This window comes from Denticeps clupeoides, chromosome 16, assembly GCF_900700375.1.
Source record: "Denticeps clupeoides chromosome 16, fDenClu1.1, whole genome shotgun sequence".
In the NCBI taxonomy this organism is placed as follows: domain Eukaryota; kingdom Metazoa; phylum Chordata; class Actinopteri; order Clupeiformes; family Denticipitidae; genus Denticeps; species Denticeps clupeoides.
Window position 1 is genome coordinate 3333036 of NC_041722.1, and position 12202 is coordinate 3345237.

General features: G+C 47.5%; 1 protein-coding gene across 2 annotated transcripts in view; it reads right to left on the reverse strand.

Moving 5' to 3' along the window:
• fam189a1 (family with sequence similarity 189 member A1) overlaps positions 1-11970 on the reverse strand; it is a 110021-nt gene extending 98051 nt beyond the window's left edge. For both annotated transcript variants that reach the window (XM_028956578.1, XM_028956577.1), the window contains exon 1: positions 11606-11970. In XM_028956578.1, coding sequence (XP_028812411.1) covers positions 11606-11830 — 225 coding nt within the window. In that variant the 5' untranslated portion in view covers positions 11831-11970. The remainder of the gene's footprint in view (positions 1-11605) is intronic.
• Positions 11971-12202: the final 232 nt, after the last annotated feature.

Here is a 12202-nt window from a genome sequence, read left to right on the forward strand (position 1 = left end):
CTTTTTCCTTCCTTCTTCCTGATGTGTCCAGTTTACCCATGACCCTGACCCTGGATAAGTGGGTTTAATAGCTGCATGGATCAGAGATATCATCTCCCAATACCTTCAATCAATTAAACAAATAATCCAAATTTCCAATTTTCTGGTATCTAAGTACGGAATGATGGAAGTGTGCGGTGGTCAGGGCCTGAGGGTCGTAAGGTGTGATTGAGCTGTCAGCACGGCCCGGACTGATGAGGGTCCCTCGCACCATTGTTCCCATCCACCATTAGCTTCGCCATTAGCTGTTGATAGCTGCTTGACCCTTTAACCCCCATCATCCAGTGAAGATGCCTTCTGGGTACAGGCTCCTCCCCCTAATACTGACGTCCCCTGACTCATGTCCTGCTTTATCTTTCAAATCCCATTATTTTGTCCATTCTTTCCATCGACCTTCCCAGAGATGGGAAGTGTGCGCTTCACAAAACATCTCCAGGATTTTGCTGAGACCACCTGGTGTTGCCAATTAGCCCATTTCTTTGGCAAAAAGATTCTAATTAGAACTAATTAGTGAAATCCACTGGGTTGGAGAATGGATTATTCCTCTGTATGGCTCTGCCAAATGCTCCATCCTTCTCTCTATATGACCTGCTTTTATTACACTTGTCAGGATATGGATGCCAGAGGCCTGTAGATCCCAGTCAGCGGCGTGCCCCCATGCTGCCCTTTATTCATTCATACATTATTGTTAACAGGATTTTGCAATCCTACCCAGTTCCATACATGTGTTCGAAGGAGAAGAAAATTAAGACAAAGAGGGGAGGGAAAAGGGGCTAACAGATAGAGATCTCTTCCCTCCTCCAGACATCCATCTTTTCCTTTGTTGTGGGTGTTTGCTAGAGCCCTTTAAGCTGTAAGAGAGACAAAAGTTGAAAGATAACAGGAGTGTATATGAGCCAGAAATCAACACACACACACAGAAGCATACTGTAGGACCACACACATTCATCCACACAGAATCACTGTAATTATACCTAATGTGAACGTGGCAGGATCTTGAGTTATTTGCTGAGAGTAAATGTCTGCACACAAGTAGCAGCACAGATAATCACATAAAAAAAAACTGTAATCTCACAGTATGACAGTATTACACTCCCACCAACAGTCCGGCAGACTCCTCCTGCCCACTGTGACCAATACAGGAAATTAGACATATTTTAACAATATGCATTTACAAAGATTTACAAAGATTTGAATGTAACTTCAACCTAAAAGTTAATAAAAGTTCAAAGTGAATAAATAAAATATAATATTTATTAAATGTGACACATGACGAAGGGAGAGCATCGCTGCAAAACGGAAAGCAGCTAAATAATCATCATATGTTATTTTTGCTATTGCTGGAAGCAGGCGGAGTAAAGGATTGAGATCCTAGAAGGTTCTAAAAACATGTCATTTGGATTTAATGCGCAGACCTGCGCAGCCCTACCACCTGAGATCCTGTCAAGGTGTCGGGTGTTCGTGAAAAAGATAACCCGTCTCAGACCTACTGTCTGATCTACGTGGTATTCGAGAATTACGAGAAGTGATGAGAAATGTCGCCGGTCCGGAGGGTTTTTATTAAAGAGAGCAGCACATGCAAGGAAATGACAGACATCCGTCCAATAATCTGCTTTTCCTTCGCCTCTGGCATCAGGGTCGGAGTGGACACACAGCATCCCGCCGCCCAACCCACACCGCTAATCACAGCACAAATAAACGGCCATCCGTCCACACGTCCACTCGCCTACCATTGTGGCGGCCACAATGCTGCTTTGTCCGAACGGGAAACTGACTGACGGATGCAGACAGCGGCCCGGGGCAGACCCGATTGTGAGCGGCGTGCCGTTAAATGAAGCTCTATTGTAGGCCCTGTTGGCGACGGGCTCGCCGAATCCCGGCCTGTGAGGCTTCTGCAGTTACAGCACAATCGCTCCACCAGAGGTGAACTCATGCTTTTCGGGGGTCTGAAGCAATTCAGTGTCCTCCACTGGGCTATCTATAGCAGCTCATTTCCTCACACCACTGCCCTCGTGGTGGATACCGTTTATCTGCCTACGCACAAGGGGGATCTGTGCAGTGCCTCCAAATTTCTTTAAAAACGAAGGTTCTTTAATCTCACCGAACACCACCCCATACCATAAGACCAGGGGCAAGGGAACCTGGCGTCACATTTTTCATGTGTGTATAATGCATAATAAGCGGCACAGGAGTGTGAACTCGGGGCGCAGCTGCTGCTTCCTCGCGCTCAAAAAGAGTCTCATTACAGCCCCTAATAGCAGGTTCCTGTCCGCTGAAAGTTAATTACATGTAAAAGCTCTCAGACACATGAGTGAACCCCAACGGCAGCAGACAAATTGCACAGAGTGCTGGAATGAGCCACCGGGTGTTAAAAAAAGAAAGAGAAAAACTGTATTCTTACCCTTTACGGGCCTTGGTGGAAAAATGCTAAACGTCTCTACAAGGGCATAAAAATGGGTATAAAAAAGCCAGAGGGCGTCGCACATAGATGGAGGCTCTAAGGCCTTTTGTGAACCCCTCTGTGCATCCAACTGTCCAGCCTGCGTCTGGCTGGAGAGGCGTGACCAGCCCTGGGGACACAGTGACAGCGGCTACATCTTTCACCCATGAAACAGGAGTACTTATAATATGGACGATGATCAGACAATATGTGTGTGTGTGTGTGTGTGTGTGTGTGTGTGTGTGTGTATAAAATGGAGAACACAAAGGGCTTCAGCTCAGACATTTGTACAGAATCAGGTCTGGATTCTGTTATAAAAAAAAACCTCACCCTTCAGGTCGGTTTCATTAATTCTTGGATACGTAGACGGGTGCGCTGCAGCAGACAGCTGTTAAAATGCTCCATGGAAGCTCAATTACTCGCCAAAAAAAGGTACACGGGGAGATATTTACTGTGAAAGAAAATCACCATCTGCATCCTTTTTTCTTAATACCGCTCTGTAACGATCCTCAGTGAACAAAATAGTTGATTTAACTGTATGGGATTTGCCAACAGTCCCCCCAACACAACTATTTATTATGACAGAGGATTTTTTATTGGCACATGGATCACAATAAACATGTTGTGTAGTATGCACCACACAATTGATTTAATTGATTTAGCCCTACATTAAAACCAAGCTTAAAATGCATGCATGCATGAAAGACCAGAAAATGAATGAATGAATGAATGAATGAATGACAGGTTATGTCTAATGGCTGCTCCTGATGGCCATGACATCCATTTAGACAGCAACCAGATGTCATGCTACACAGGAGCCTATGAATTACCCAGAATCCATTGCTTTCAGATTACTATTCATAATCCAAATCTAAAAGTAGCATCATCCTGGTAAACACACCAGTTGCTCTCCAGTCATTTTTGCAGAAGGTCCCAGGCCAGGAGGGAAAATAGAATAAAACAGTGTAGAACTTAAAACAACTTGTCATTTATGGAAATGCCAGCACTGGCTGGGATTTAATTACCTGCCTGAAAGGCGCGGCCCCGGAAAAGCCAGAGTAAAGGAGTGGGAGAAACACATACTTCCAGGATGACAGCTCCATCATCAGACGAAATCACACGACAGTCAGCAGATCTCGACCCAGCTCCAGACCTATGGAATATTTTGGAAATGTCTTGTATTTTTGTACCTTGTACTGTCACACCAGCAGAAGATGAAAGATCTTTTGAAAAATGGTGTCTGTCTCTCCAGCAGAGGAACAGAGACGTACAAGGAGCCCTGAAGCTGTTCTGGAGGCTCGTGGTGCCTCGTGGTGACCGGAGGCACCAAGAGAACCGAGAACTGCTGTTTTTTCCATTAATTGCCACCTCTCTGTGCATGAGAGACGTGGTGCTAAAATGATCTGTTCCTTGTGCACCAACGTCTTATTTGATGAGCTAAATGAAGAAGCTTATAATGAAGCAGAGCTCCATGGAAGTGAATCGCGGGCCGGTACAAACTTAAAAAACATTGTGCACAGGGCATGAGCAGGGGATTCTGGGAATGGGAAATGAGGTCATCGCCACTAAAGACTAACAACCCTGGCAAATATTAAAACTGCACTTCATTAGCATTACAACAAAATGGAGTTGACTGGACCCTAAGAGATCAAATTATTGATTGCCATCCATCTAACTAACTGATTGATGTTTGTTCAAAGCCGATTGGATTAACCTCGTTCCCCCAGTTAAGATAACACACCCCATACGGTTATTCCCACCAATCAAGGCAGAAGATTTAACCGTGGCTCAATATCCAGTAGCCAGCGCCTTCTTTAATGGACTCAGCATTGACCAGTCGTCAGCTCCCATCAGCCTCCATTACTTCTTCTTGATCAGCAGAATGGGTGCTGGTGGAGCAAAACATCTCGTTCTGTTCCCAACGTTCTGTCTCATATTTTGGTCTCATGCCATGAGTATGAGAACATATTCTTCAGTATTTTTATACTAGTAAACTTTATAACTTCATACTGGAATGACCAGCGGACAGAGAAGAAACGTGGCCAGGACGGTACAGGCATGTGCTCGTGTGTCACTGGCTAAACGGCGGAAGAGAGAAAAAAAATGAAAATGTGGCTGTTGTCTCAATAATCAAAGTCAAAGTGCGCTGCAGCATCTGCTCACCGTAATTTTCACCAACCTATAGAACATCTCTGCTCATTCTCGGCACTGAACACCCAGCACACACACACACATGCGCAGAGACGACTGAGACACAGCAGAAGCGTTAAAAGTGCAGAACAGAGCAGGTTGGAGAACAACAAAAGAACATCTGTGCAGGAGACAGCCTGAATTGGAGAGAGAGAGAGAGAGAGAGAGACCACTTCCCCTTCCCCCTGTTTCCAGAAGAGAGCTGCTTCGGGAGTCATTAGACGTCTGATGTCTTCCTTATGCTTGTTAGGGCTCCAGGCTTGTGTTGTGGGTGTGAACTTTGACCTTTGGTTTGTAGGTGATGTTGGTTGAGCCTGCTTGGGTTGATATTGGAGGATGTGTGAGTGTCTACCTCCGAGTTTCTTTCTCAACCGCACTGATAAACCTTCATTAAAAGCACATTAGGAGTGGTGCATTGCGGTGAACTTGGGGGCCATTATAAAAAAACGTTACGTACGTGAGCCGGTGTTTGGACGCTGAAAGGAGCTGAGGAGCATTTTCATTCAGCACAGCTCAGCTACCGAAAGCCACATTACCAGTGAGTGATGAGTGTGACAAAGATCCGACTGCCTCTCACAGACACACACACACACTTCAATCCCACTCCAGAAATGGTCAGAGGCAATTTGGCCGGTCCGAGAAAGGAGAAGTCCCGGAGCGGCGTCTCCTTTGATGCGCCGGTAATTCTCCAATTAGTATGCAATGAGAAATTAATTCAGAGAAATGCATCCTCTAAGCGCTGAGGATGTATCAAAATCATCTCCCGCCTCCCAGCCACGGGTCATCCTTCCGTCCCAACGCCAGTGGGCAACGGCAGATAAGTCCTCATAATGCGCAATGGAACGGTCATTACTGGCAAAAGAAGCATAAAGGCCTAATATAATAAAAGGTTCCGAACACTGTGGATCTCGTCAAACTGCCAAACGGTTTGAATCCCGGTCAACTGAGCAAAGCCTGTCATGGCCGCCCACTGCTCACCAAGGGTGGTGGTTAAAAGCAAAGAAGCAATTTCCTTCGGGATTAATAAAGTGTAACAAAAAAAAACAACTAGAAAGGGACTCCCCCCCGCCACACCGGACACAAATTACTACTCACCTGAGGTTAAAGGTTAACGGGGTAATATGGTGAGAGCATTACGGCGAGAGGAGCATTACGGCGATTGACCTACACCGGGATTTGAATTTCACCTCAAAAGATGTTAAAATACCGAATCGATTTCCCCTCCCCCCATTTCACAGACCCCTGACTGGGTAAACACTAAAGTCCATCTAAATTCAGCACATCAGACCCGGTCTGATCAAAGTCTTAAGGCAGACGTGTCCCATCGCCATGGCGTCTTCCTTCACCCTGCTGCAGGGCTCCCCGAAACAACCAAAAAATCCCAATTCCACTTTTTTCCCCTCATTTAATCCCATCCTTCCTCACGAATCGGGGATCTGGGGAGAACGGCGTGCTGTTATCCCGTTGCGCCCCGCCCGGCTCTGATGCTCGTTACGTAGGCGGAGATGGAGCTGACCCTGGAACAGTCTCGATCCTCCTACCCCCATCTCAGGTCCCCCAGGACCCAGCGTCCACACTGATCAGCTGCTCAAACAATCTGTGCTGCAAATCACCATCAAACACACACACACACACACACACACATGTCCAGCAAATAAACATAAAGGGGGTGTGAACACACACACCATCACATGATCGAGAGAAAGGAGAGAATTCCGTCACCAAAAAACACATCAATTTCACAGTTTGAAAATGGAATTTATGAGCTGATGCTGAGAGTTGCGAGAAAGCGAGGGGGGCCGGAGCGGGGGTTAAATAATGGCGTGGTGGTGCGGCAAATCTCCCGTCCCGGGCTGCAGTGACCTCCCGCTCCGAACGAAGGCGTCTGGCCGCAGCCCCGCCCCGCCCTGCCCCGCCCGCTCCGCCACCGTCCTGTTTGGTGTCATGTTAGAAGGAGGCTGGCGATGGATTAAACAACCCTGCCTCGGCTCATCTGGGCTGCATAAGGTGCGGCCTTCTTCCCACACACACACACACACAGTCAGAGAAACAAATATGCAGACACGTGTACACACACACACACACACACACACACAGCAGCATACGCTGCACTCATTAACGAAGGCGGACGGATACAGGATGTGGAATTTAGAATCTCAGCAAAACCTTCATATAAAAGAAAGCTGACTGTATTCAGCTAAATCAGCAGTGGGTAAATTAGCATAAACACACACACACACACACACAGTTATATGTGTAGTGAGATAACGTCTCTCTCTCTCTCCCTCACACACACACACACATCCCTGTTTTCTTTCTTGGGTTTGTCTCCAGAGGCACGTACTTCCTGTCAATGAGCAGCAGGAGGAAAGTGATTATTGACCTTCGGGGACGGAGGTGTAAGTGTGTGTGTGTGTGTGTGTGTGTGTGTTGGGGGTGGGGTACGGGAGGTGTCACAGGAGCGTGGTTAGCAGCTGGTATTGTGGAGATGGGAGGCTTGTTTCGGAGCGTGTCTACGGTTACCATATGTACGCGCACATTCATCACAGAGCAGAGACGGGTGAATAAATTAACGAGGCCGCGCCTCTCTTCACCCAGGGGCTTCTGGGACTGTCAGCATCTGACATACTGATACAAATCACCCTTCACCAACACACACACACACACACACACACTCTCTCTCTCCCAGAATATTATTAATGAACCAACACACAGACACACGTCACCGCTGTCACTGCACTGCTGCAGCCAACACCTCTACATGTGGGTCAGAGGTCACGGAACGAGCCCCTCTGGGAAAGATTTGTGAAATGGAGATGGGTACAGGACAACGATGTGTGTGTGAATGTGTTTGAATGGTATTGGAAAAATGAGTAGCTTAATCAATAACACCTTGAATAAATTGACATGACGTAAGGCATAACAAGCATTAATTAGCAACCAATTAAAGCACATTTTAAACAGTTATGGAGTCGTGCATACTAATGAAGATGTAGATTTACCTGATAATCTGCACATCGTCTGAGATCATCTTCTGATGGCCCCATGCAAGCTGCAGTATGTATAGGTGAACAGGTAAGAAACTGGAGATAAAATCGAGGGGACTGGACCCACAGCCTAATTCCATCGTAATGTGTCAGAGATCTAAAGAGCTGCATTCGTAGTCAGTTCCTTCTTCTCCAAGATACAGATAACTAAATTTGAGAAAAGAAGACATTTTGGACGTGTCTTGCGCTGTGTGCCCTTTTATTCATTTGTGTATTTTCTATAAAAAATACCTGCTCAGTTCACCCTCAGTTGGACATCACACGGTCCCCGTCTGGACAAGGTAAACGTGATGAAAATCCACACATATGCAAGTACACTCATGTTCACAATGCAGAAGTCTTTTACATGAAGAGTGCGTCCACGCTCAACCCATCTGTGCCGGTGTCCCCTCTGCTCTCTCTCATGACCTCCAGACCAAAAGAACAAAGCCTGTCCGTCCTTCCATCCTTCCTGCAAAACCCATTCAGCCACTCCATCCTTTAGAAGAGGACAGAAATCTTATCTATCATCCGTCCTCTCGCTGCCCCCCTCAGCCGACTCCAGCAATCCGTCCATTCAGAGGCCTGTTAGAGGTGGAAACCCTGGGCGCACACACACACACACACACACACACACACACTGGAAAAAAGAGAGAAAAGAGGAGAGGAGCTACGGGAAGCCAGCAGGGTGTCGCCCTGAGCGACGCTCCCCGGCCGTATCCACGATACAAGCTCCTTAGCAACGGCCTCATCCGTCACTGACAGCTCCTCCACTGGCGGCGCATCGTATCGGTAACAGTGTAATACGCAGTGGCGCCGTGACACGTGGTGAAAGTGAGGCTTGTAGGTCTTTCTTCAGAAGAGCAAAGAGAGGGAGCAACGAACGGAAACGCGGAGAGAAAGGAACCGAAGGAGTAGCCGGCTTTTAACAAGGGATGCTATAAATAACCGACTCTGTAGCCCTTGATTGCTGAGACGCCGGCTTTTTGTAGAGCTGGACTGGGAGCAAAAAAACGGAATTTTCCCCATTTTGTTCCTTTCTCCCGCCATTTCACGCAATCCCAACACTGAACACAGGCGAATTCAGCCAAGCCCCGTGATTATTGTCCAATCAGCAGAGACCACCAAGTGTTATGTTTTATGATTTACCACCAGCTTGGAAACAGTGACTGGAAAGCAGGGCGTTCAGTTTCACTCAGCAGTAAAACAACACGTATATACTCATTTGTATACTTGTATTAGTTATATTAGTTATATCGTGTATTATAAATGCAACCTGTTTTTTTTTTTTTCTCATTTTCTCCACAAATTTCCTCAGCCAGGAGCCATGGAAGGCCAGAACATCCCAGAAATGCTGAACCGAACGGAGACTCTACACCGCGGGGCTTGTTAATCACGGCCAACTTCAATGTTCCAGCAGATTGTGCTGCAGCAGCTCTTCTGTGGGGGTGGATCGGATGGGCCACCTGAGCCTCGGGCACCTTATTCCTCGCACCCTCATTCCTGCTCACATTCAAGGACGGACCGTCCGTATAGACCTAGTCCTCCTACCGGCCGTTAATTAGTGAAACTCACACTGGGTACGAGCTAAATGAATAAATGTGAACAGAAATGAATTAAAAGCGGCTTGCTGGGGAATCGTGCACCACGCCACTAACATTTACAGGCAGTTGCGCAGCCAGGCTGTGTCTCGCGGAACGTGCCAGGACAGGGCGTCTCGTGGCGCTGGGGCAGCTGGGTAGGATCTGCAGGGTCCCGGCGCCTGGGCACCTGTCATCTTTCTGCCCCGGCTGCAGTTTCCTCGGTGCTGTAATTAAAGCTGTAGCTTGGTGGGACGTGTGAGACTTAATGAAGAAGGCGGTTAGACAAACAGCGGGACTGCAGGCGGCAAACACACACACGACAATACGGATGAGGTATTCTAAATTTGATTCCTGGGCTCTCAATTCTGAAACATTTCTTGATTTAAAGGATCCATAACATGCTGCATCAGCTTTCTGAATACAGCATCACCCATTCCATCGACAGGACTAACATGATAAACTTAAATAAGGAGAAAATAGTCCAGAATCATTACAAAACTTCCCAAATGGAATCAATTTTCAACATGTACACCATGCCCCTTACACACTGTATTTAAAATGAACAATTTTACTATAAACTTGACCTCTTCGGTCAGAAGTAAATTAGTCTTTGTAAAGTAAAATGTCTGTTAATTAGCATTTACAGTGAAAATGTACAGATGCGTAGCCATTAAATTTGCCGTGAATTCATCTCGCTGCCATCGCAGGGGTGGCGGGTGTGTGTGTCCTCACATGTCATAAAAATATTCACCTCCACCAAATCGAATCAGCCAGCAGTAGGGCAGAACCTCCACTTATCCTCCACGAGGACCTACAACCTACAACATGCAAGGTTCAGAGACGTGCAGAATGTCGGTGAGGTTTTTTTAGTTGTTAAGTTGTCTGTAAGTCATACATTTGTATCCTGAATTTGGAATTAGTGAATAAAAGAGGCTCGGGATGAGAGAATCAGATAAACGGAGGAGGAAATGTTGCATTCCACCAGATCACTGTTCACTTATGCCAATTAGTGATTATTAAAAGAGGTGGCTTCAGTTTTGCCGTCTGTAGAAAAGCACCGTGCCACCAGATCTGACCACTGTAAACATGCCCAGGCTGAACTACAGAGTCCACACGGGGCCTTGAAAACCCGGAATCCTGCCGCGTGATTGGGCCCTTGCTGAGGCGTCCACGTCTCCCGAATCCTGTTCCTCCTCAGAATTACCAAACCTCGGAGTGTGGCGATGTTGCAGAACATCAGAACGAAATTGCTGCTTCCAGATGCTGCACGGCCAACCACACCGTTCTTATAACGTTCTTATAACGTTCCTCTGATCCCATCTGGCAAATTATCTTGAACCTTAAACCCACATGGCCCGAACTCTGACCTCCATACAGCCACAGGGTGGTTATCTCTGTCAGCACACAGCCCTCTCCTGTGGTCCCCTGCTCGCTCTAAAATGAATGGTTACCCCCCTCCCCGCTCCGGCCGGATCTCTGGCAGGAAATCAAGGAAGTGCCCTCATAAATATTTACAGGGGCTGCTATGAAATTTTAAGGGGCAAAGAAGTGTCGCGTCACATAGACAAGCGTAGCGGTGGCACACGACATGTCACTTAACCAACACCAGACTACGGGCGAGCGGAGACGTTTATGCCAGATCTCCGTGGTGCCCAGGACTCGGTGCCTACTGCTGCAACCGCTGCTGCCTGTAACAATACAGCACAGTAGAGTACAGTACAGTACAGTAGATCGCAGTTGGCAGGGCAACCCAGAGCCGCGTTGGCATGGTGCTCTACGAAAATGTCAACGGTTATTCTGAGGCAAACAAGCGGCTTTTCTTTTCGTTCCACTAAAAGTGCTGGAGCGAGAGCGTTTAACCTCTAGTACTGCATTACGGTCCGATGATTTTTTTTGAAGAAAAAGAATAATCATGGATCCCAAGAAAGAGAAAAAGTCCCGCTGGTTCACTTCCAGCAAAACATCAGGCACTGCAATGTCACCGTCACACAGTGAACCAGAACAGAAGTTCTAATTCATTCATTTTGTTCATTCACTCACTGAAAGTACTAGTGCATCTCTCAAAAATTGCTGTGCGTGTGTGTATAGATAGATAGATAGGTAGATAGATAGATAGATAGATAGATAGATAGATAGATAGATAGATAGATAGATAGATAGATAGATAGATAGATAGGTAGATAGATAGATAGATAGATAGATAGATAGATAGATAGATAGATAGATAGATAGATAGATAGATAGATAGATAGATAAAGAGTGAAGCACTGATTATAAATGAATGTCCATTTCTTTTTCCTACGTTTAAATGTGTAAATGTGACTTACTGAGAAACCGGCCCAGAACGGACACGAGTGCCGGACCCGGGGCGAGGTGGTGAGCGCCAGCGCGGCGAAGCTGACCGCCAGGATGAGACTCCCCAGCACCATCTGCGACACCCCCAGCGACAGCATGATGCGGGTCCGAGTCCGGAACTCCCGGAGCCGCGACAGGCTCCGGGACAGGGACGCGGGGTTGAGGGAGCGACCCCTGGGCATCGCGTTCACGGGCATCTTCTCGAGGAACCGACGTCACCGCCGCGCAGAATAACCATCCAGAGCGTCCGGCGACGGTCCCTGTCCCGTTGTCCTCCGGGAGAGACGCGCGCTACCTGGCGTCGCCGCGGGACGTCATGCCCGCGCACCGAGCGCAGCGAATGAGGAGACGCGAGCGCGCGCGGCGCGCCCCCGCGACCGTGAGAGCGGTCACGATGTTCACGCCAGTAACGCACGCGTGGCCGATCTACTACGGTGACAGGCCGCCGTGAAACTCTTTTATGGAAATATAAAACCTTATAGAAGGGGAGCAGAAAGTCGGGGTGCTGGGGGTACTGGGCACCAGCAGCAGCGGCGGCGACCTCACCTGCGTACCGCAGCGATGCGGTG